The 24155-nt window shown below is 38.1% G+C and overlaps 1 protein-coding gene across 7 annotated transcripts in view; it reads left to right on the top strand.

The window, feature by feature from the left end:
• The window catches only part of NRXN3 (neurexin 3), a gene marked incomplete at both ends in the record, with an annotated part of 923636 nt that overhangs the window by 879077 nt on the left and 20404 nt on the right, over window positions 1-24155 (top strand). For 4 of the 7 annotated variants that reach the window (XM_082282834.1, XM_082282835.1, XM_082282837.1 and 1 more), the window contains one exon: window positions 8808-8892. In XM_082282834.1, the coding sequence (XP_082138960.1) occupies window positions 8808-8892 (85 nt within the window). The remainder of the gene's footprint in view (window positions 1-8807; window positions 8893-24155) is intronic. The other 3 variants (XM_082282836.1, XM_082282838.1, XM_082282840.1) reach the window with 1 other exon arrangement.

Here is a 24155-nt window from a genome sequence, read left to right on the forward strand (position 1 = left end):
GGTGAAGTATGTAACATTTTATTTTTCAGCAAGTGTAGTTCGTAGCCCAGCCTATTAATAAAATTACTTCTGTGGCAGTTTAAGATAATACATTAGAATGTGTGCATAAGGGACCAGACCCCACACCAACAGGATGATAAATTCGGGCAATAATCTTGCTTTTTTCTACATACCTATAAGAATCTTTATTCAGCTTTTGCTTCCTGTGTCCTTTTTTAAGCAGATGCTGAGAACAGCAGGAAGTTGGAAGTTTATGCTGCCCCATGTGTTCAGCTGGTTGTTAGTTCTTCTGAGTGGGATAATGGCACAGGGGAAAACATTCTGAATCTATTTTCAGACCATTTCCTAAAAGAAATGTCTTCCATTTGAAGACTTTTGGACAAGGATTGGGAAACAACACTGCGTAGATTGTTGTATTCAGAAAGTCAGTTTCCTGAGCAGTGTTTGAATTTCAGCAAATTGTCCTTCCAGCAGCTCTCACTGACTTTAGGGTGGGAGTTGTTGTGGGGTCAGCTGTAGTGGCTTGATTTTTAGCATTAAGCTATTTAGTTACTTCCAATAAGAAATAGAAATGTAATAGGGAAGGAGCACAAGCTGTATCAAATGATGAAAAGTATACCCAGTGTGAATATTCTTCCTGTGTGATTATTCCAAGAGGCTCTATCTTCAGTGTATAGACACACGACTTTCATCTTCAAGGTACTCCTTTGGAAGAAGGAATATTCAAGTGGAAAGAGAAATTGGTTGATAAGAGGGGAGAAAGAGTCTCCTCTCACACCAAAGCTGTATCTTTTGTATCAAAACAAAAAAATGGTATTTTATAGCCCAGTTCAAAGCTCTTGCAAATCTTAATGGTTACACTGAATAGTCTTGAAAAGACTTGCCAGTTGATGCTTTCCTAGTTCAAGACAAAAAGAGCCTGTTCTGTTAGGAAAGGAAAGAAATAGAAAAGCAAGTGGCTCTGTGGGCATACGTAATCAATAAACAACCAATCTAGATTCATGGAAATGAAATTTTATTTATTTATTTAGCTCCTAAATAGTATGTAATTTCTTCAGGCCAAGAAATAAATTGAAAGGATTTAGGAGGATTTGCTTATCAGCAGAACACCATGAAGAATTACATTCCTTATGCTTTTGGGAAGGTACATTGAAGATGGGTTAAGCTTCTGTGGTTCAATACTTCTCTTTCCCCTGTCAGGGTGCCTTGAACAACAGATGAATTAATCCTCCCCACTTTCCTTTCTCCCCTCTTTGCCCTCCTTTCTCTTTCTCTCTCTTCTCACACTGCCTCACAACATCATCACCCTTCCCACTGCCAGCAGACAAAAGGCAGAAACATGATTTTTCCCTGTTGACTTTCCACAGCTCAGGCACAGAAAAAAGTCTCCGAAATTTGGCATCAAACCTGGTCCAGAAGAGTCAGACTTTACAGTCTTAACGAACTATCGATATTAGTGAGACGGGCTTTTGGCTTTCAAAGGAATAATTCAGGCTTTCAAAGCTCTTTTTAATCATGACTGCCCATGAATCTGGATTGACATACAATTGCAAAGATTATCTTTTGCTTTCTCTTACTTAACTGCTTGGTCCCTAATCTGTTGTCTGCCGTAGTAGTGGACAAATGGCTGATTTTGTTAAGGGGTAGCTCTCTCATAATCCCTACTTAATGCTATAATTTGGCAACACATCAGCTTTTATATCCAGCCAGGAACATGAAGCCAGGAGATGCACTTTCCTGGGCTACTGTTGAAGGGTACATGCCTGCTGGTTACCTACCAGCCTCTTGGTAGGTGACACACCAGCCCCGGTGACAGGACCCAAGGGAATGGCTTGAAGTTGTGTCAGTGGAGGTTTAGGCTGGATATCAGGAAGAGGTTCTTCACCCAGAGGGTGGTTGGGCACTGGAACAGGCTCCCCAGGGAAGTGCTCACAGCACCAAGCCTGACCAAGCAAGAGTTCAAGAAGCATTTGGACAATGCTTTCAGGCACATGGTGTGATCCTGTGCAGGGCCAGGAGTTGGACTTTGATGATCCTTGTGGGTCCCTTCCAACTCAGAATATTCTGTGATTCTGGTTCTGAGCACAGCTAACTGAAAGGCTGTGCTGGATAGCTTTGCTGCCTGCTTTGCAATGACAGAAATGTGTAATGTGTTCATATTACATAGTGATGGAGAGGGTGCAAATATGGACTTGATTTAGAGTGAATTAGATTGAACTGAGGATAGATGGAGCAAGCTCTTCCCCACTAGGGCATATACACTAATGCTATTCATACCTGGATGGCTTAGGCAGCTGCTTGAACTCAGTGCTAATAGTTTCTGATATTTCCTTGAGGAGACTTCTCCATAGTTGATAAAGATCACTACTGATATTTTTCTTGGTGAAAATAACACTTTTTTTTTTTTCTTAATTTCATCTCTTTTTGAAGCACTCAAAATATTTCCTCTTTCTTCCTGATGTCCTTTGTGACACCTGTAGAAATTTATCATACCTTAAGTCCTTGTTGAGCCAAGTTCTGATGTTTAGTTTTATGAAGCCTGTTTTATTCATGCATCTCTCAAGTTCTTTCCTCTTTTCAGTGACTCTTCTCTGAATTGACTAAAATAACTCTTAATCTTTTGGCATTGACTTGTCTAAAACTAAATGTAATGAGCTACTCTCTCTTGCTGCAAGCTGATGCAGTCTGGTTGAAATCAATGCCAATTTAAACAAACAGAGGATTTGGTCCTCTTGTTTTTGTATTTACCTCAAATGAGCTACATGAAGAAAAATTATTAGTTTTGTGTTCTTTGATGCATTGCCTCTGCAGAGGCAGACACAACCTCAGCTTTAGTATGTTGGGGTGTAAAGGGCTTGCAACATATTTGTGGCTCTGTTATTCTGTCCGGTGATAATGAGATGGAGAGGATTAATACCCTTTAGCAAAAGCTAGGAGATCCAAGACTCTCCTTAAAAGTTTATACAGTCCCAAATTGCAGCTTCTTTTGTAATACTTCATTATGATTTTTGCAACATTTCTAATATTTTCCCATTTGTATGCAGATTATTTCTATCTGTACATAGTAGTTTGAGTTTGTCCAGACTGAGTCTCTCAGGTCTGCTATGCCATAATGACCTCCAGGGTATTTTGCAAATAAAGATTAATTAAAAAGCGAGAAACAAATGCAACGTGTAGAAAGGACAGATGAAGGATTCTCATTTAATTGAATAGTGTGAACAGAATATGAAAAGTTCTTTAGAAAGCCCAGTTACCAAAGTACAAAAGGTGGAGGTATTCAAGCTAGAAATGACACCTAATGAGACAGACACTTCATCTGCTGTCTTCTTTTGGCAAGACAGCAAATGCCTTGAGCCTATTCTTTGCCAAGAAACATCTTGGTTTCTAGAAGACTGAACAGCATTTATACTCTCTGCTGTTATGCACAGAAGAAAATACGTAGTCCATATTCCATAATAAATTTGAGATATATAGAAAATATAGCAGTATGGAAGCAATGGAGGGAATCAAGTGGTTGTATTTAGGAAAAGTTTGTTGACTTTCAGCTCTGTACATTTTAGGTGTGGAAGGAAAATGCAGTGCCCAGGTTAATACAACTGTATTTCTTCGTTCTTGGGAAGATATTTGTGCCTAGCATTTTGTGATGGTCGTATTTCAAGAAGTACTGTAAATTGTGGTTCCTTGGTGGCAAATAGATTTACACTTCTCTCACAACAAAGCATTAAGTGTTGCTTTTCAAATAATGGTGTTGAATTGGAAGTAACGTGTACAGTGTGCAGAAGAATTTCAGGAAAAAGGCAAGTAGGAAAATTAAAATCCTACTTTACTGAGTGAAGCAACTGCCAAGTGTGTAATTCTGCAGGAATTTGTCTGGGGTTTGAATTTATGGCTCCTTGTCTTTTCTCTCCCTCTAGAAGGAGAACTCCATCATTCCTGGGTGTGTTTTTTATAATTTCATAAAGCTGTTCTGTGACAGATCTTATTTTATCCAGCATGCTTAATCTTTCTCAAATAGTGCGGTACCCAAACAGCAAGGTGTCAAAAAAAACCTTGCAATTGGGAGAAGGAAGATTCAGCACCTGCCATTTTGTGTAGAACAAAGGAGCAGGGGTTATGGATCTGATACATAAATTAGGGCTTTGGGCAATTTAAAGACTGGACAGGAATGGAGTCATCTTGAGCAGGTCTTGCCTCACCATGCCAAATTTCTTTGTACTATATATCCCATGCCAGTACATACAGTGTAATGAACAAAGATCGTAGAACCATCACCGTGTCAAGATTGAAGAGGCCCTTAGAGTGAATAATTAGGAGGAGGTGATTACAGAACTAATAATTCATGGAAAGGAATGGGGAACCAATTCAGTGAAATTGAAAGAATTTGAAGGTAAATATGCCCATAAATCCTCTGGGGTGGACTCAGAGTTTAGCACTTTCTCCTACCCTGGTTTTATTCCAAAGCAATTTCATTAAACACTAGAGAGAGGGAGAGAAAAAATAATAATATAAATGCCATAAAAAATCTTTCAGGGGAAGGAATAAAAAGGGTTCCTGCCAGAGAGAAATTTTATTGAAAGTTATTATAATACCTATCTTTAGTTTTATGGCCTTTAATACAGGCCAAGTAATTTCAAAGCTGGGATTCTTTAAAAATGAAATACATATTTTAAAATAGTATAGTGTGACTTATTATTTTTAATATAGAATTTAGCTAATACCGGGAAGGGATAAATATTTTCTCTCTCATGTTCTTTGCAATGAAAACACAAACATCATTTCCGTCACAGCATATGGAGAAGTTTCATTACTATCCTGTTGCCTGTACATAAGAACGTGTAGCATTTACTATCCCTAGATCACTGGGCAGACGCTAAAGAATTAATCTGCTTGCATCCCCTGGGGCCAGTGGGTGAGTATAATGAGAACCATTTCAAAAATGGGGAAAAGGGACCAGAAATGTCTAATAGTTTTGCTTACTGCCTCACAGTGAGCTGTTCCTGATGTGGAGAAATTATGTTAGTGGAGAGATTTCCAGAGTCTCTGCTCACTAGCCTCTCCTGTCTTGGGGAAGCAGCAAGTTTAATAAACATCCAGTGAAAATTCTCAGCTCCAGGAGGGTCTCGAAAGGTACAGATTCCTGTTACAAGAAGTAATAGTCTTCTGGATGTTTCCTTGACCCTGTTTCTGTGGTCAGGAATTTGTTTTTCTTTCTCACTAAAATAGCTTTATTCCTTTGGGATGATTCAGATGTTGGTATCTGAGCGGAAGGTGTGTGGAAAACCAATATGTGGTGGGACTTGAAAATCAGTTAGTGATGAATTGTGATGGAAAGTACTGAGATTAAAAATACAAGATAGGAAATGGCAAGACAGATTAGTGTACTTATCTTTTCTGTGGTTTCTAGAGATCTTGTTAATGACCTTGACTTAAATCTAACACCACTTCTGGAGGTTTTTTCTTTTGCTAACCCTCATTTTTATATATACAAAATCAGCAGGATGGGATAAAGCAGTAACAAAGAAGAAAAAAAAAAAAAAAAAAAAAAAAGAATATCAGGTGAAATAGCATGCAGTGGAGATTGGGAGAAAATATGGAGATTAATTGATAAAATCAAGTGTGGAACCAGTCATGAAAAAGTGCAAATAGAGGTTGGAGTTGACAGGGTTGGTGAGTATTGTACATTACACATTTGCATTTTGTCTGAGTCTGGCTTACTGTGCCCTTCTCTGTTCAGAACCAACACAAGCTGCAAGAGGATTTTATAGCAGGAAATCTAGTACACATATCAGAGTGCAGCATGAATATGTTGCTTGTACTGCCTTAAGCTGCTTATTAGATGGGAAATTGAACAAGAAGAGGAACAAGGGCTAGGTTTCATGACTTTTCAGGTTGTGGTACAGGGACTTCCCAAACTAGGTATAGGGTAATCAATAGCTCTGGAAGGATGTTTTTACCTTTAATTTGGCTGATCAGTTCCAAAATACTCTAAACTTTTATTACCTACCAGTATCCTGTTGCAAGGATGTGTCCAATTTAAAAAAAAAAAAAAAAAAGCCCTTGCTACCTTCCTGGTTTCATATGATGCCCCTAATATGCAAGAGGAAAAAATAGTTTTAAAGGAACTCCTTGTTCTTTACAAATACTGAATCACATTGTCAATTCAATTGGATTTGATTCCACGTTAATGTTGCATGAAGCCCTTAGATCTGAGCAAGTAAGTGGGTAATCGGATAGGTATAGCAGCTGATAAGTGACAACACCACCTTGTTATAATTTTTATGTTTATTTCCTACTGGAGCAAATCATCACTGTTTTTCTATGAGAAGTGTGAATTGTCAGATCTTAAAATAAGAGCAAAATCCACATGATCTAAATTTAACCTGGAAATCAAAACCAGTTGCCAGGGTTTTAGCACTCTCTGAGCAAGGTCTTCTAGTACTGACGGATAGTTTTTTCTTTATTCACAGTGCTATCTTTAACCTTAGACAACTACAGTATAAACCTCCAGTTTCATTAACTACATTTCACCTGCTTAAAAATTTCTAGCGGTATAGCCTTGTTTACTAAATTGTGCTAAATTACTTAACATTGGTGCAATTGAAAACTGCCATCTTTTTACCCAGGGACAGCTGTGTTTCACTGTTTGCGGATGAGATCACTGTATAAGTTGTAAAGTTTCTGGGGATAAGTAATACTTTCTAAAATATATGTGACAACACCAGAAGAATTGAAAAAAGTAAATTTTTATTTCGTGCATTCCTCCTTTCTTGTCCCCTCACTGAGCAGACAAAATTTTAAAGCCAGCTTGTCTTAAGAGAAGTCACCAGGATTTCAACAGAATTCTTTCACTTTCTATGACTGAAAGGAGATGTTAAAAAAATGACCTTGACATGTAAGGCAGGAACATTACCTCCAGTTCCTTTTTTTACTCCCCATGGAAGCAAGATTGTAAAAGTATTTAATGAAAGTATTTAAGCATGAAACTACTGCAAGATAGCATCCCACAAAACATTGCCAAGTGACCATGCTGGGTATGACTGAGTAACACATAAAATACTTCATGACTGGTTTTCTTACAGATACTCTATTTTTATTATTTTTACTTGCAACTGACCTATCCTGTTTTGCTTTCTTGGCTCAATCTAAACCACTGAAATCAAGACTAAAGGAATGTTAGGTTCAACCTGATCTTTCTGACTGACTTCTTGGTTCTCTTTTTTTCCCCTTAGCCCAAATACAAACAGAGAGAGGGAGAGCAAGGAACTTCTGGCAGGGGTCAGAGGTATTTCATAGTGCTAGGAGCACAAGAGGCTAAAGAAAAGGCTGAGTCCTCAGAACTGTCATGTGAAGGGAAGAGGGAACATGTTGGAGACAGCCACAGCAGACATAAGAATGTAAAGGAGACCTTATTTAAAGCTGGAGAGTCTTTTCAGGAATAAAGATTTGAAAGCCTTGTTGAGATGTAAGGTTCCCAGAAATATTCACCTAGAGTACTGAAGTTCAGCTGTCCTGTTCCTGAGTTCAACAATGCTGCCTGCCTGGTGAGGAGCATTTCAGTTGTTTTGTTTCAGGAGTCATCCCACTGATCCTACTGCTCAGCAGAATAGGCAGCTCTCTGCAAGGAAAAGTTGTTAAGGGACACAGTTTCATCAGAAGCCGTGGGTGAGCCAATGCTGCTGAGCTGGGGTAATTTTGTATTGTGTGCAGGAACATTACAACCTGTGTCCAGAGGCTGCCACAGGCTCTCCCTAATGGTCTGCATTACTAATTCAGCTAATTGCAGCAATTACAGGCAGGAGATGCTGCTGGGAAGAGGCACCAGTACACGTCTCTCTGACATGCTGCAGTACACGCTGCTCATTAATTAGAACAGTACACACACAGAAAGAAAAAGTTTTTTAAAAAAAAATTAAAAATTAATTTAAAAAAATTTTTAAAAAGAAGAAGAAAATATCTCCAGCTGGAAATGCAAAGGAATATGATGAAACCTCTAATGGTTGTGAATGGTCACAATTTGGTTTAACCCTTTCAGAACCAGGCTTTCCAGCTGGTCAACTTAGTTGCATCCACATCCCTGTTCACTTGCTAAGCAAGGAGGTGAGGTTGCATGTTGGACACACCTGACACTTGCAGCAGTTCTTCATCATGCAACCAGTGAGTTGCACAGATAGTTACTGTCTGGGTAAACACCAGATTCCCAGCCCAAGAGGTGCATTAACAGAGCAGTAATTACATCTTTCTCAGAGTGGTGCATCAGGCACAGCAAAGAGTGCTGGCTGAGTGATGTGTATTATCTGGGTCTATCTTGTATATTTTTCTTTGCAGAAAGCATGTTCAGTCTGAACATGCCTCACATGGTAAGTCTCTGAGGAAGTGCCTTCTTGCTGGCCCTACATGGTACTGGTACTCATGGGAGGAGCCCAGCCTCTTCCCAGCAGACACATCTACAGTGGCTGTTGGAGAGCACTTTGCCAGCCAAGCAGGCTTTGTAGCCCACTGTACTTCATTCAACAGCATCAGTGTGACCCACTTGCTGCCTTAAAGAGTCCAGCATGTGCACAGCACCTGTGCTCACCTGAAATATTCAACAGTATGGGATAAGCACTGTTCCTCCAACAGGAGACTCCAACTCAGTGGATGACATATTTACACAGGCATATATGGAGCACTCGGTACAGCTTAAATATTTTAAAAGTTACAATTATGAAACTTTTTTTTTCCCTTGGATATTTAGCTGCCTCTGTAATAGCTTCTTGACGTGCAAATATCTTACTTTTTTTCTTTTGTTCCTTTGCTTCACATGCCAGACAACAGATGACATCGTTTCATCAGCTGAATGTTCCAGTGATGATGAAGATTTCATTGACTGTGAGCCCAGTACAGGTAAGTCAGGTCAGTCGTGTTTTGCTTGCTTTCTGATTTCATTTGCAAAAAACAATGCATACATATATTTTATATGTGTGTGAATGTATACATATATAATTATATATGTATATATGTGTGTGTATATGTGTATATATATACACTCGTATATATACACTGTATATAAAATAAGAAATTATACAGCCAAGCATCAGATCCCATGGACTTGGCAACAGCAAAACACAGAAATGTAGTCACTATTTGGTTTATATAAAGTTGTTCGCATGGAAAGGCAAACTTTCTGAAAGTGATCCCAGCTAATTAATAGTTCACATATTTGTAGATGTTACTTTACTGACACAGTAGGAAAAAAAAATCAATATGAAGTGTGACAAATAATGAAGATTTATGAAGTGGAGAGGGTGAACATTTGAAAACAGAAGAGAAACAAAAGCGAAACAAAAATCGCGAAACTTTGTTATTAGCAAAGTTTAATCTTAATTAGTCTGAAGATGGATGTTAAGGGATACATTTGTCCATGGGATTTTAAGTACAGTTAACATGGTAATGTGTTTATACTAATTTTGTTTCCTGTGAGCCCAAAGAAATTGGGAAGCACCAAAACGTAGTTTTAACATAACAAAATTAGTAGTAATTCTTGCCTTGTTATCTGCAGTGATGCTTCAAAATGTATCCATTAAAGAGTCAGAAGGACTGGCCATGTGGAACTGACTCGATTTCTCCCTTTCAGATACATTTTGATAAATTGATGGCTTTTCTTTCTGGTGAGATATATGATGTGATATCCAGCAGGCAACTGCAGTCTATTTTATTTCTTACAGGCTTTTTCAAGTCTTCTTTTTTGAGGCTTGCCATGAGTTAAGCATTTCTATAATAGAGAACAGACATCATCGAATTTCTGTGTACATTTAAAAGAAAAAGAGGACGTTTGGTTAGAATTTTTGTCTTTAAAAGTGAAACATATAAATAGTTTGAGGGGATTCTTTTGTTTGGCTTTGTTTTGTTTGTTTTTGCTTTGTTTTATTTGGATGATTTTTTTTTTCCTTACAAAAAATACCAAGAAAGTATTATAAATGTTCTGTTTCTAATTTCCTGAAGCCATTTGATTAATACAATAATAACATTAAAATTCACCCAAGGCTAGTGCTTTCACATTTCTTTTCAATTTGTCATGCTGTACCTGCATTTTTAGTAGAACTTGGTCCTGCTGTAACCTGAGATTGTTGTAGCTGGGAACTTCCACCCATACTCTTGACTTCCTGTGATGGCGGTGACACAGACTGATGGTAACAGGTAGCTCAGCCTACTTCCTGTCTCTTTTTCACAGATTTCTATGAGTTTTTCTACTCCCAAAAGGAAAAAAAAAAAAAAAGGAAAGCAGTAAGCAGTCCAAATATTACTAGATTGTGAAGTATAAACACTGTGGGTACTGAGAGTGTAAATAAACATAGTAATGAAATGCCAGCACAGTGATTTTAATGAAAGCAAGGCATGAGATTAATAGGACCACGTTAAAAGGACAAAGGTACCACAACTGATATGCAAATGAATGAAGTCACTTCATTAAAGCTTCACTAACATGTGAAGACTTCTTTTTTTAAAATTTATATTCTGATTGCCATGTATTTCAATTAAAGGACAAAATGAGGTCTTTATCAGACTCCTCCTCTTGTAAATTTTTGTTTCAAAAATCACAATAATTTCAGCAGTTAGAGATTGTAACAGCAATATTTTCAGCTTTTGCTGCCAGTGGAAAAATCAAAGTTTGAGTAGAAATTTGGTAAAACAGGATGTTTAGCATGAAATTTCATAGTGCTGTAGAGCAACATTTCCAGACTAAAAATATCTCCTTCCTGACACAGTTAGAAATCTAATGCTACAAACAGGTACAAACTGGATTTGTAAAAATGACTTGCCTTTGAAAATCCTGCTAAGCATTACAGTTGGCAGATATAAATGCCTACAGACATTTGAATATCTGCTGTGTAAAATAATATGGTTCACTGAAAATCTGCTGAAGATTCTCTCCTAAACTACTAGACATTCTTGCAAATTTCGCCCAGTATCTTTTGTTGCACCCTATTCCTCTTGCATAGGGAGATGGACCACATAAGCCACTGAAATCTGATTCTTTTCTTGGGAATTACTATGACGTTGAGAATAAAAGTTAGCTTGATTATATGTAAAAGTAAGTCTCCCAGATGGTCCTTGTTGATGAAATCTGCACTTCCAGATTTTGAGTTTCCCTGCTCTCAGAGGTGCTGGTGTACAGAATTGCCAGAAGGAGGAGGAATATGCAGGTCCTTTTTGCATAAACTGAACTCATTCCATCATAATAAGAAGGAAAATAGCATGTTTATGGGACTTCTTATTTTCTTTTTCTATCTTATTGTCTGCATTCTCAGTGCACCCAGTGTCTGCAATCCAGCCGGTATCAAAGCACTCACTCAGCCCATTCTGCTCTGGAGCACTAAGGCAATCTGAGCCGGCTTATCAAAATCCAGTAATGCTGGCTTGGCTGAGCAGATATGTTTGCCTTTACACTTCACCAGCCAAGTCAGAGTTCTGGCCATATGCCAAGATCTGGTATTTAAATATGTACATTGTGGAGCGAAAAGATCCAGATTATCTAGCTTGCATTTTCTAGTGTGTGGCTTTGGATTTTTTTATAACTTAATGTTGGCTTTTTTTTTATAATTGGGCTCATTTGAAATTGCTTCATCCTCTTCAGTTGACAGGTCGCTGCCTTCTGCCTTGCCTGATCCCTTTTACAGCAGACTGAAAATTAAATGACCTAACCCAGCACAGTCTTCTTTTTGTTGCTCTGATAATGTGTAGCTTTTAAAGCTCTTGAGTTTCTGCCAAATATGGCCTTCTATCACCCTCAGTGCCATGGTCTAGTAATGTAAAGGTTACTGAACTCACTGCTGCAGCTTGAGATATGATACACATCACTATGAACCTGCTGTGCAATAGCCAAGACAAGGGCAGCAGAGACTATTTCCCTGCAAATCAGAAGTTTTCAGATTTCATATGGGTCAGAATCAAATCCCAATATCTAGAGATATTACTTTGGTCTTGGTCCTGAATCAGGGGCAGTATTCTACAGAGTCCTTCTGAAGCCTTTGTTTTTGGTGTACTCAGAGGCTGAAAATCATATCCTCTTTGAGGCTAAATATCATGTGAGAACCATTTGGCAAGGTCTTATTGCCACTTAACTCTGATTCACAGTTGAATCCAAGACCTGAATCTCATCTGCATCTGAGCACTTTAAAAAAAGACAGTGTGAATGTGATTCCCTCACTCCCTCTTCAGGATTTTCCAGGCTGGCTTGAAACACTAGCAGGCTGGCTAACACTTCGTGCCCCCCTTCCAAAAGTGATTTCTTTTGGACTTTTGGTTAAAAAAACTTCATTTAAAAAACAGGAGCTGTCACTGGACTTGTCCTGACTGAGGTAGCTTACAGACACTGGCTGTAGACATGTATGTATACATAAGGAATTATTCTAAGTGATGGCAATGACAGCTGTGGATCCAAAACCCATTTGAATTTTATGTAATGCAAAAGAAACCATTGCAAGTTCAGGGATAAAAACTGCCCACTATTCATCTTATTGCCGACAAGCTTAGATACCCTTAGTTCTCTAGATCTCCCAGAAGGCTTAATTTAAATGATAGGGGGCAAAAAAACCTGTTTATCTGCCCTGAAGAGGCATTTACTTAACATTCAAGAGAAGATCCTCTTTTATCTCTATGAAAATGTTGCTTGTCCCAGAACATGGCCAAAAAACTTCTTTTTTTCCGCACCAGAAACATGATGCTTTTCTCTGGTGTGAGTGCAGGACTCTCTTCTGGCCTGCTCCAGGGAGATCCAAGGCTCAAGTATTGAAGTTCCTCAAAACTCAAGGCAAGGTCCTGAGTCTGTGCTTTTGAGCACAGCTCTGCGGTGGTGTTTTGGTCACTCAGCTGCTCTCAGAGAATGTAAGATTTGTAAGGAAAATGTCTTTTCTGACAAGGAATGACTAGGAAGCACTGTGAAGAAAGAAAGCATTTTTCTCTTTTCAGTGAAATGAGGAGCACCCTTACGATCTGATTTTACTGAGACTTCAAAGCCTTGAGGATTATAATTATGCTTTCCTGACAGCTGTTGCTGTATCCTCATACCATTGCCCTCGTTCCTGTTAAGGATGTCCATTAGTGGGGCTCTGGCACCAGGCAGGTTGGGTGCTGGAGGCCAGGCAGCTGATTGGGATCATAGCCCAAGCTGCTCCTTGAACTACTCAAAACTGTGAGACCCAAACACTCAGCAATTAGCCTGAAGCCCAGAATACAGCCTCTTGCAATGGTCTGTAGGGCTTAATCCTTACTCCCTGGCTTGACACATCCTGTGTTTCTTCCCAGGTGCAGCTACCAGTTTTCCCTTCCTATCAGCCCATCAATTTCCTATGCAATTTTTTTTTCCCCAGAGAAATTTATTCTGTGTTTCCCAAAAGGCTTCATATGTTAAGGCTGTCATTGTCTAATCAGACTGGTGAGCCCTTCTGATGAGGGACTGGAGACAGCAGCAGATATGCCAAAATCTACAGCACTGGAAGTTCCATAGTGTTTTGTACACATACCCACACACAGGAGGCACATATCCTACAGATATGCTCTGTGTATCTATAATTTACTGGCCTGTAGCCATCCACCTGCAGGCTGCCTGGGTCAGAGATTTATTTGCAGAAAACAAGCAGACTCTGTCTTCCAAATCCACCAACACAGTACAAAAATCAGTATGTTGGAAATGAAGACTACATTGAAGAAACCAAAAGAAGTGTTGATTTGGCTGTTGTCCTCCACAACTCCATCAATCTTCCTGAAGCACCTAGGGAATTTTTATTGTTCTCCTAAGAGGAACACCCCCCCCAATACCAGCTAGTTATCTTTCCCTCTGACAAGCAGGACTTCTTGCCCATTTCTGATGTTGTGAATAAGAAATGACATTTAAAGTAATGTGCATGCCTCTGAGTACTCAGAGAAGTAGACTTCCCTTCCATAAGCTGAATACCTTATGGACCCAAAGGACAGGGGTTCATCCATGACACTTCCCAAGGTGTAGTAACATCACTTGTTTGATGGAATTTCCTAGCTACAATCTTACAGCTGAAACAAAATCAAATGAGCAAGTTTTACAATCATGCAGATGACTTACAGGAAGTTTTGGTTTTGGTTTTTTTTTATATTAGGAGTACTGAGATTGGTTTTCAGCATATTGGTGTTTCTTTCTATGTAAGCTCCAAAGGCCCCACCCATTAGGATATTTTATCTATATATGCACTATATATATATATATATACAGTGTGCATATATATCTATATGCTAAAGTAATAAATGACCAATATCAACAGTAGCCCCTATCATCCAATCACATGTTTACACAGAAATTCATGCCTTCATCTAACCCTGGCATCCGCTGGTGTGGACAGATGCATGATACTGTTATTTCTTGGTGAATAAAGCACGTTAATTTCTTTTTTGTTAGAATTTTTTCTTTCTTCCTTTTATTTATTTCTTTCCTTTTAATTGATGATTTCATCTATCAATTAGCCTTGGGTTAGGGTGGGGCAGGGAGAACAAAAAAATTATACAGGTATATCAATCGATATATACACACCTACTCCGTGTATATATAGATGGATATATACATTGTATATATTTGAAGAACATTTTCTGTCGTTTCACCTCATCTTGTGCCGCATGAATTTTTGGTGATTGATATTTTAGTTTCTTTTATATTTCTTTCCCTTTTTTTTTTTTGGCTCGTAATCGTGCCATACTGCTATTTTTTAATTTTTAAAATCATCGCTGTATTTCTCAATTTATATTTTTGGAGTTCTTCCAACAAAATAATGATTTAATCATCTCAAGAATGAGATATAGATCTGCAAACCAATAAAGGCAACAAAATCTTTTCTTGCCATCCTTAAGAAAGCCACATTTTCGGACTTCCCAAGAAAGTTGTGTGCAAAAGAATGAAGATTTTTACCCCTCCTTTATTTTTATTTTCCTACTTTTTTTAAACTTCTGCAAAGTCTCTATCCTGTTTTTTCCCTTTTCCTTTTTTTCAATTGAGTTCAGAGAGAAAAACCCTCCCCTTTACCCCACATATTCCCAGGACAAACTCTTCCAAAGTAAAGAGCCCTAGAAACTGCAGATGGCATAAAAAGAATTTTATTGCAATGCAGAGTGTCTGTCGTATCTTTTATTTCTGGGTCAATGCGAGATCATTTTTCTGGCATGCTGTAGTTTAGCTGATGTAACTAACCATGGCCTTCATTAACCAGTGCATGGGCTGTGATGACACCATCTTATGTTCCATCAGAGCTATGCATTCAGGCTAACCAAGCAAGTCTGTAGTGTATAATTTGGGGGGATATTGTTTTGATTTTAATTTTTTATTTATATTATAATTTATTCATTTCAGAAGAGTTATGCTAGTACCCTTGGCTGCTACTTGCAGCCTCAGAGTTATATATCTACTTTTTTTTATGGGGTTTCTTTGCTTTTTTTAAATTTCTCAGTAGTGATTTTGCGTCTTGTTTGTGTCCATCTGTCTTGTCACTGTGTCTCTTGGAGTCCATTGGTCCAGTGTTGTTATGTGATTCTGTTCTCTGTTCGTAAGCTGGTGTTCAGCTCCTCTGCGCTCTGTCATCCCTCATCCCCTTCCCCTCTTCCCTTCCTCACCTACCCGAGGGAGGTCCACAAAGAGGCACCAAGCTTTAAATAATGTTCTGACTGTCTCCCCGAGGCTTCAGGATGGATGTTGCAAGGTGTCCACAGAGCTTCATAAGACCAAGTTTGCAGCTGTTCTGTTTTCAGCAGTTTTCAAACTCTGTTATCATTTTACTCCTAGAAGTGGTTTACTGGCATAATGCTAAAGTGACTTCTTATACAGCTTCTTAAGGGATTTGTGTGTACATGCTGATGTCTTAGAGTAAGAATTCCTGCTATCTGTGCTTTAGGCACCAGACAATGCCACACAGGATGTGGGCTGTGTGTTAAATGGGATGTACCTGGGTCTTTTTATAAAAGGCAGTCTTGGAAAAGGAATATCACTGTGCATGTGCAGATGAAAGGATATCTGTGGGACTGTATTTTTAAAATCTGCAGTTCATAGTTTTTTTGTAGTTAGCAGACAAAAGTCTAGGATGTACCTAGGATTTCTAAGAGTAGTGTGTTTTCACTCTGTGGGATCAGTCTTCTGTCTGTCAGTGTGTGATGTCCACCTCTTACTGATGCTGGTGAAAACTGGCTTGCTGATGTTTACTTGTATAACTTGAACACAATTCTGGAGTGGCATCTGGAGTGTCTTCTGCCATATGCATCATAAATGTGCAATAATGTGTAAAGCAGAGGAAAACAAGCTCAGTTTTCAAGTGTCTGCTTAGGCTTGAAACACTATTTAGAAAAAATATAGTTTGGCTTAGTGGTTCATTTCCTGGTACCTTAATTCAGTTCTTGGTGAGTGTACTAGCCACATTAATGGCACAGGAAGCCTCAGTGCATTAGGAGACATCAGCTGGCATCAGTGGATCAGCTTAAGTTAGTGGAGGAGGAGGAAGACAGTTTTCATGCAGATAGTGTTCACAACCTCACAAAGAGCATACTTACACATACCTTGCCTAGCTAAAATTCCAGTTGTTTTGCAGGAATTAGTTTGTTCTGAAGAGATGTTGAAGTCTGTGAACTTTTCTCACAAGTCCATGATATAATACTTACCTGTGTAGGCTAAGAGTTACCAGAAGAGGGAAGTGATGGGATATGTTCAGGTCTCCAACATGGAATTATTTAATTATTCCATTTAACTTACCCAAGATATGTTTCCTGTATTTGCAGAGAGATAAAAAGAAGATGACTTTTCTTTCACCAGTGGGAACCAATGATTTATGCTCAGTTTAGTTTTCTTAATTCTTACATAATCTGAGAAAAATTACTGAGTATAATTATTAGAGCAGAAAATTAATCAATATTTAAAGCTGGCTTGGTTTAGATTTTGGATCTCTTGTGGTCTTCATAACTAGTAATTCCTACTGAATCTAAAGGTTTTTCTTGGCAATTGCTTAAGTAAAGCAACTGCTTATAAGATTATATTGTAATCAACAAGCTCATTGTTTTGTGTAATACTGCCCTCTGGCAGAGAGACCAGAACAGTCCTGTTCTGAGGCTAACAACAAAAGAAATCCATTTTTTAGAACAAGTGGCAGGTTATTGGAGAAGAACAACTGAAGTTTTAGCCCCCTGCATCATGAAGTTCAGGGTAACCTTCAGACTGGAGTAATGTGATGATCAAATGTCCAGGCATCAGGATGGTAACCTCCAGGCTGTGATAAAGCTGCTGTGTCCTGCTAAGTGGTGACTTCTGTTTGCCTCTGCTATGCCTGTGACCAGCCTTCTTCTGCAGGGGCAAGAGGCTCACTCAAGTGCAGGAGATGCTGTGAAAAGTCCCGTTGTGCTCTGTTATATCCCAGTAAGGCTATATATGGATATCTGGCACTAGAAACAGTTCTTATTTTTGCTTTCTGTCTCGGGGCAGGCTGCTGGCTTCAGCTTTTGTGACATTTGTCACTGAACAAGGGGAAGAGCTGAGAGTTCAGTTGTTTAAGCTGAGATTAAAAAGCCTGAACTCTGGTGTGACACTCCCAGTTCTACTGTTGATTCCTTCTGTGTATGTATATTTTGCCTATCTGTAAGGCAGGGTAAATGAAATACTTCTAGCTAAACGAGGTAAATATGAATGGAAAGGAGATTTAATTACTGTTTTAATGGGCTTTGATATTCAGGTGCAAATTGCTGTTCAACACCCCAAAATGGTTCTGTACTACTACCCACCAGAACTGTGCAAATAAACTGTGGTATTGTTAAGGTTTTAGTACTATATGCTATCATCACTTGCTGTGAGAAGTAATATTATCACATATTTTTATAAAGTAGGTACAATTCATAATCTGCTAAGGCAGAGAGAATAAAGTGTGGGAGACAAAAGTCAAGTATTTTAATGTCAGTGATCATTGTTGTGACATTATTTTCAGTAAATATCACTTTTCCCTCTAGAATTAACACATGCATTAGAATCAACCATGCTCAGGCTACATAAATTAATGTCATGAGCGGACAGAATATACGGATCTTACAATTGGACTTGCATCCTCCTAGAATTTTCCTTTAAAAACTTAACAGTTTCTCCAGCCTGACTTAGCTGGTATAAGTTTCCCTGATTTTGCTTTTAAGATCAGGAGAAGATCAGAATCAGACCCACAGTCTGGCTACCTTGTCCTTGCTGCCTTCCAGTCTTTTTTTAAAGCGTGCTCTCTAAACTCAAAGCCATGTGCACTGTCACCTTCTGGCAATCCCTCTAGTGTGCTGCCTATGTTATCAAGCTGACACATGTCTAAAATACTAAGATATGATATTTTCAACCTGCTGTGACTTGCTTTTTGTCCCTGCTAGCTTTGATTTTCAGCTTCATAAAATATATGGGAAAGAAAATAAAAATAGCCAATGACACATTCAGTGGAAGAGAAGAGCTAGCACATGACTCAGAAAGACATTCTGCATCAAAAGCAGATGTCTGTTTATTAGAACCTTATATGTCTATAGCAACTGATTAGTTACCTTTAAACAAGAAAAAAGTATCTGATTTCTGAAAGATAAGTAATGTCTATTAGAGAGAAATCATGTTGAGCATTTACAGATACTAGGGACAGAGATAGGCTTTTGCTTCTAAAGGTTTTTCTTATAAATTTCTTTTGGTCATCATGCCTAGACCAAAGGGTGCCTTATGTACTAGAAGCTCAAAGGTACTGGTTGATGTCCACATGAATAACACCTGGAATAATACCTCAGTAGAGAAGGAAAACCTATTGTATTTTCAATCCAAGTAGATCATGAGAAGCTAAAGTTTATAATTATGTCAAAAGGGTTATTCCTTTGCCTTCGTTCTGCCTCTCTGTTTCAGTTCCAATTTTTTATTCACTATTTCTAGAAATCAGTGTTTTATCCCAAGTGTTACAAGTGGGGTATCCCAATTCCTAGGGGATGTGAAGTGTAATATTTCTTTAATACTACTTAGCTTATATGCTGTGTCAGGAGCAGGAGACAAAGACCATACCAGTTTGGAAATGAGATATAGAAGCAAAAAAACAACAACAAAAAAAATTAGACTGTCTTGATATGAAATCTCAGATGTCTACTAACTTGAGGACCCATTTAGTTCTGCTTTTTCTTTGCACTAACAAATACATTATTAAAACCTTACAAAAGAGCCACCACCAAGGAGTCTCTTTTTCTGCTTCTGCTGAGTCTCAAAAAAACTAAAGTTTTTTGGTCCCATGGGGTGGTGTTATAAGGATCATCAGCTCCCCTTTTGACGTTCAAGAGGAACTACAATTATTTTACAAAGTTACAAAATCTCAAAATCAGCTTCTTTTAGAGCAACAAGAAAATGTCCCCAGTTTTATCTCCTCTAGTTTCACTCCACCTCAGTGTCAGAACAGTAAATGTCAGAGGCATCAAAAAGGGGGAAAGGTTGTGCTGTCTTTGAGGGACAGCAGAAATGCAAAGCAATTTTAGCAATTTTGAGCGATTTTTATTTTTAATAGATGTCAATAATTCAGTTTTTTTCTCTAGTACAAAAAACCAGTATGACTGATTTTAGATATCGGTTTTAGCAACTACTGATTGCAATGCTGAAATCTTGGGGAGTTCATAAATTTTGTATTTGACCTATGAAAAGAGCAAAAATAGTCCTGCAAATAGTTCAGGTTATTTTCTAATGTATCAAAATATAATTTTAATCTCTTCTTCTGACCTCTCTCCATTCAGTCCGCAAGTCTGTGGAGTGCCTAAAGATAATCCATGCTTCTCCTGTATGCTAATTTTTTTAGTGCTAAGACAGGGATAATAAATATAGGGCAAAACATGCACACACACTCTCTGTACATGTATGTATATTTATACATCTGTTGATGCCATGTTTATGTTCTAGCTAAAGGAAGCATTTTGGGGAACTGAAATAGTAGAATAAACTTGTTTAGGAGCTTTATAAGCAAATGTGGAACAAATAAATGGAATCTTGCTTTATCCTCTTTCTCATGCTCCTCTTATGGCAGTTCAAGTCTTTGGGTTTTGTATAACTCAGAAAGCTACTAGTACATCCCAGCATTTGGAGGGAGATGTTTTGTGAGTGAGGGCAAGTGTGACTCAGGTTTGAGATCTGAAACTGAGGAACCCTGTCGTGCATCTGAACTCACAGCAGGGAGATGTCTTTGGTGAGGTTCTGAATCATTTACCTCTGCCAGGGTACTGGGGACTCTCAGAGACCTGTGGAGAAGATTAAAAAGGTTTGACAGCTGGAGAGAAAGTCAGTGCAGTGGGAGTATGTATGTATCTGAAATAAAATAAAGTACTCTTTTGTTCAGTAAACTGGCCATCCTACCCGACCTGCCCTCATTCCCATTTTGGGATGGGTAGCAGTCCCTGGAACACCATGGATCACATGCAGTCCACTGGTGGAAGGCCCCTCCTTAGCACTGGGGCTGTTCTTACACAGATCAGAAATTTCACCACCACACGCCCAAAAATCTCCTCCTCCCCTTCAGTGTGGGGGTGCAAACCTGGCCTCAGCAAAGCACCTGCTGCTTTTGCAAATGGCCAATTGTTTGGGTCTTTAACCTTTAACATTTCAGTCTCTCACATCCTTTACTTCACATGCTTAAACATGCTGGATAAGCCCAAAAGGAATTCAGAGACTGAAAAGTACTTGAAGATATTCATGCCTTATTTCTTTTTTAATAAAAAAATGAAGATTTGGTGCAGTCAAAATGCTGTAGGGACTCCATCTAGTTTCTTCTGAGCTGTCTGTGTCATATCCAAAACAAGAAATGGTGCCTTGACCCCTAAAATGCTGGGTTTGAGTGCATTTTCATTTTGAAATTGATGCTTTTAAAAAAGATAACATTTGCATTCTAACAAAATCTCTAATTACAAAACAAAGTAAACTTAAGTTTTGAAGTATTTTATGGGAACTTCTTTTGCCTCCCCACTTCATTTGTCTTCTTTTTTTCATTTCTCAAAATATGACTACTAAACTTCACCTGTAAATAACTGGGGAGCTTCTTATAATTCTTTTCAGTTTTTCAATTCCTTTTCTCCCCCATTAGGTTCTCCAGAACATTCAACCATGCTTTCCTCCATAGCCAAAATCTGTTACTAGCTCCGTACGAATTATGTTAGAAGACTAAAACCTTTGATTATATTTATCAAAGAAGTTGAGCCAGTATATTTCAAAATTTTCAGTTGTTCTCAGCTTTTCATTGTATTTTGAATAGCGATGGTGAAGTCCACCCCTGAAGCTGAGTGATCTTTCCCACATATGCTGTTTTCCAAATCCATCACTTTTCCCTTGGAAAGAAAAAGCAAACAAAAAAGCTTTTGAGAGACATGAAAAAAAAGTCTCCTTCCCTAAGATGATATTTTTAGAAACAGATGGTAAAACAAACTGCAGATGTTGTGCCTGCAGCACCTCTATTCAAATAATGGGATAGTTGAAAGATGAAAGCAGCCATTTGTGTGTCTAACTCACTCTGTTAGTAATTCTTCCTCCATGCAAGAAGAGCAGGGAAACCTGGTACATTAGTTTTTTCCTATCTTTCTTCCTCTGAAAAGGTATTCACACAGTTCTCTGCTGAAGAATGAGTGTTCTGGTAGTCCTCTCTACAGCAAACACAAAGACGTGATAGTATAGGAAAAAATAATTCCAGTCATCTGTATCTCATAAATAGTAGATTTTTTTTATTCTCCTTTTGAGTTTTTTTTCCTTTGCCTCTCAGATGACCTTTCCTTCCTGATGACAAGCTGCAAGTTTTCTGTTGGCCTGTCTCACAGGTGGCGAGTGTCCAAACACAAGCTGCCAATTCAGATAGTTTAAGAACCTCTTAAGACCTGCCAGGCTTGGCGTGCCTCGTGTAAGAACACTGCATTCACATGAAATGTTTAAAGTATCCTGAGGAACTTGAACAATTTTTGTTTCTTTTTCCATACCAAATTTGCTTACATTTCATTAAAGCTAATTAACTAGGAGTCTAAGCAGCAAGTCGGGTCAAAGCCATTTGGACTACTGTAAAAGCAGACTTTTTGTGAAGGCCCAGCTTTTTGACAATCTTCAGAATATCAATTGTTATTGATACCTATTGCTTTTGCCTTAAAATCCCTATAAAAGCAATATTGTTTATTGTAGTTTATTGGCATTTAATCTCTGATGCCAGCTGCACATTCAACATGCTTATTTAAAATTAATTTTAGTAGTTATATCCTGGGGATGGCTGCATATGTGAGTGTCCAATAGCCCCAACAACATTTTATAGCTATATTGCCATAATTTTTCTAGCAGCTAAAGGGAGCTTTGTGGATATTAGAGTAGCTGAGCATTTGCTTCTAAGATCTAAATTTTGGATTTATACACTGACAAGAGATAGTTAATCCTTTTGTAGACCAGGCCCTTAAGGTTTGTCTGAATAGCAGAATTTGAAATAAGACCTTGGAGTCTTAATTCTTCTTTCAGTTTCCAGCCTTAGTTAATTTCTCCTCCACTTCTAAACAAAAGTTGTATTTTGATCCTACAGTTTTCTTAAATCTTCAGACAGATACACACACCAGGAGGTCATTTTTCTGGGGATCAAGCCATGCTAGAGTAATGACAGCTTTTACTGCAGTGTGTCACGTTACATCAGTTTTCTAATTCAAGAGAGATTTCACCAAATGCAAACCAAGATGATGAAGTTATCTACAGTGAAGTTAAAGATTTTAGACATCAGCTTAGAGCAATGGTTGTTGTTCTTGTTGAGCAGCAGTTCTTTATTGGTTTTCTCTTTTGTATTGTCTTGTGCTGTTCTATTCTGGTAATGAAATACATAGAACTGTACACATAATTTCAGGGGTAGTACTGTCAAAGCCATGTAGAGAGACACTCTTATCTCTCTGCTCCATTACAGTGATGCCTCTGCTTATACAGCGCCTGAGTTCTGAATATAGTTGGGAAGCTTAATAAGCATAGGGAACTGCTGTGGAGGAAGGAGATTCTTTGCAAGAAAGGATTAAGGGATGGCAAATGCAGTTTCCTTTTATAAAATCCAATAAATTTGAGCTTTACATCTCTGACTGAAGCACTGAGAAAGGTGCTGGAAATAGAAAGTAAAGAAAATATATATATATATATATGGGTGTATAAACATATTTATACATATGTAATATATAGTAAATATATATGGGTGTGAATGTGTATATATAAAAACCTGTAAGCATTTTTCGGTTACATAATATGATTACAGATTTCAGATAGTTCTAGCAAATATCTTAGATGTGGAAACAGAGTGCTGGTAGTATCCTGTACTGGTCCCCAGGAGATGGACTGCATGTCATATTTTAGGTCTCTCTGATTCCAGTGTAAGAAATGATGCACATGCTGTACCTCTTATTTACTGCTAATGTAAGGTAGCAATAATGCATATAAGCATTATCAGTGTAAAACTGCTGCAGGTGAATAGCAAATCATGCTCTTAAGTTTCAAAAGTAGGATTGTTGGCCAGAGCTGAACATTAGATGAGAAAGGGTGAATTAGGTAATTCATAGCATATATATATAAAAAATAAATTGTATGTACATGGAACTCTTGGGATACTACATTTGGTAATAGGCTTAAATTATCAGAAGCAGAACTTTTCCACTGCATTCCTCACTTGTTTTATAACTCTCTTCCAAAGCTTTTGTCCACAGCATTTGTGAATGGGATATTGATTTTTATTTTGGAAAAGGAAGCAGTCAGCACTTGGATCTCCATAGCCATTTAGAATTTGGATGCAAATTAAATACTTTCATAGTAAAAAAAAAAAAAAAAATCAAAAAAAAAAGTGTAGATTCCTGTATGTATGCATGTGCATGCATATTTGCTAATTGCATTAACCACAAGGCTGGAAAAACTGACAGCCTGATGAGATGTTGAGTGACTTGGGATTAATGAAAGTAGAAAGTATTTAGCAGTTTATAGTATTAGGGCTAAATTTGTATAGTAATATGTGGGAAAAAATCACTATATAGAGTTAGCTGGACCTTAAACACAGACTGGAAAAAAAAGTCCTGATGATTTAACAGAGAGGAGAGACTTTAGCTGGAGCATTTCAAAGCTCAGCTGTCAAATACAACAGCTTGTTTTTGTAAGGTGCGTATCATCTACATTT

The sequence above is a fragment of the Coloeus monedula genome, assembly GCF_965178545.1.
Source record: "Coloeus monedula genome assembly, chromosome: 6".
NCBI lineage: Eukaryota > Metazoa > Chordata > Aves > Passeriformes > Corvidae > Coloeus > Coloeus monedula.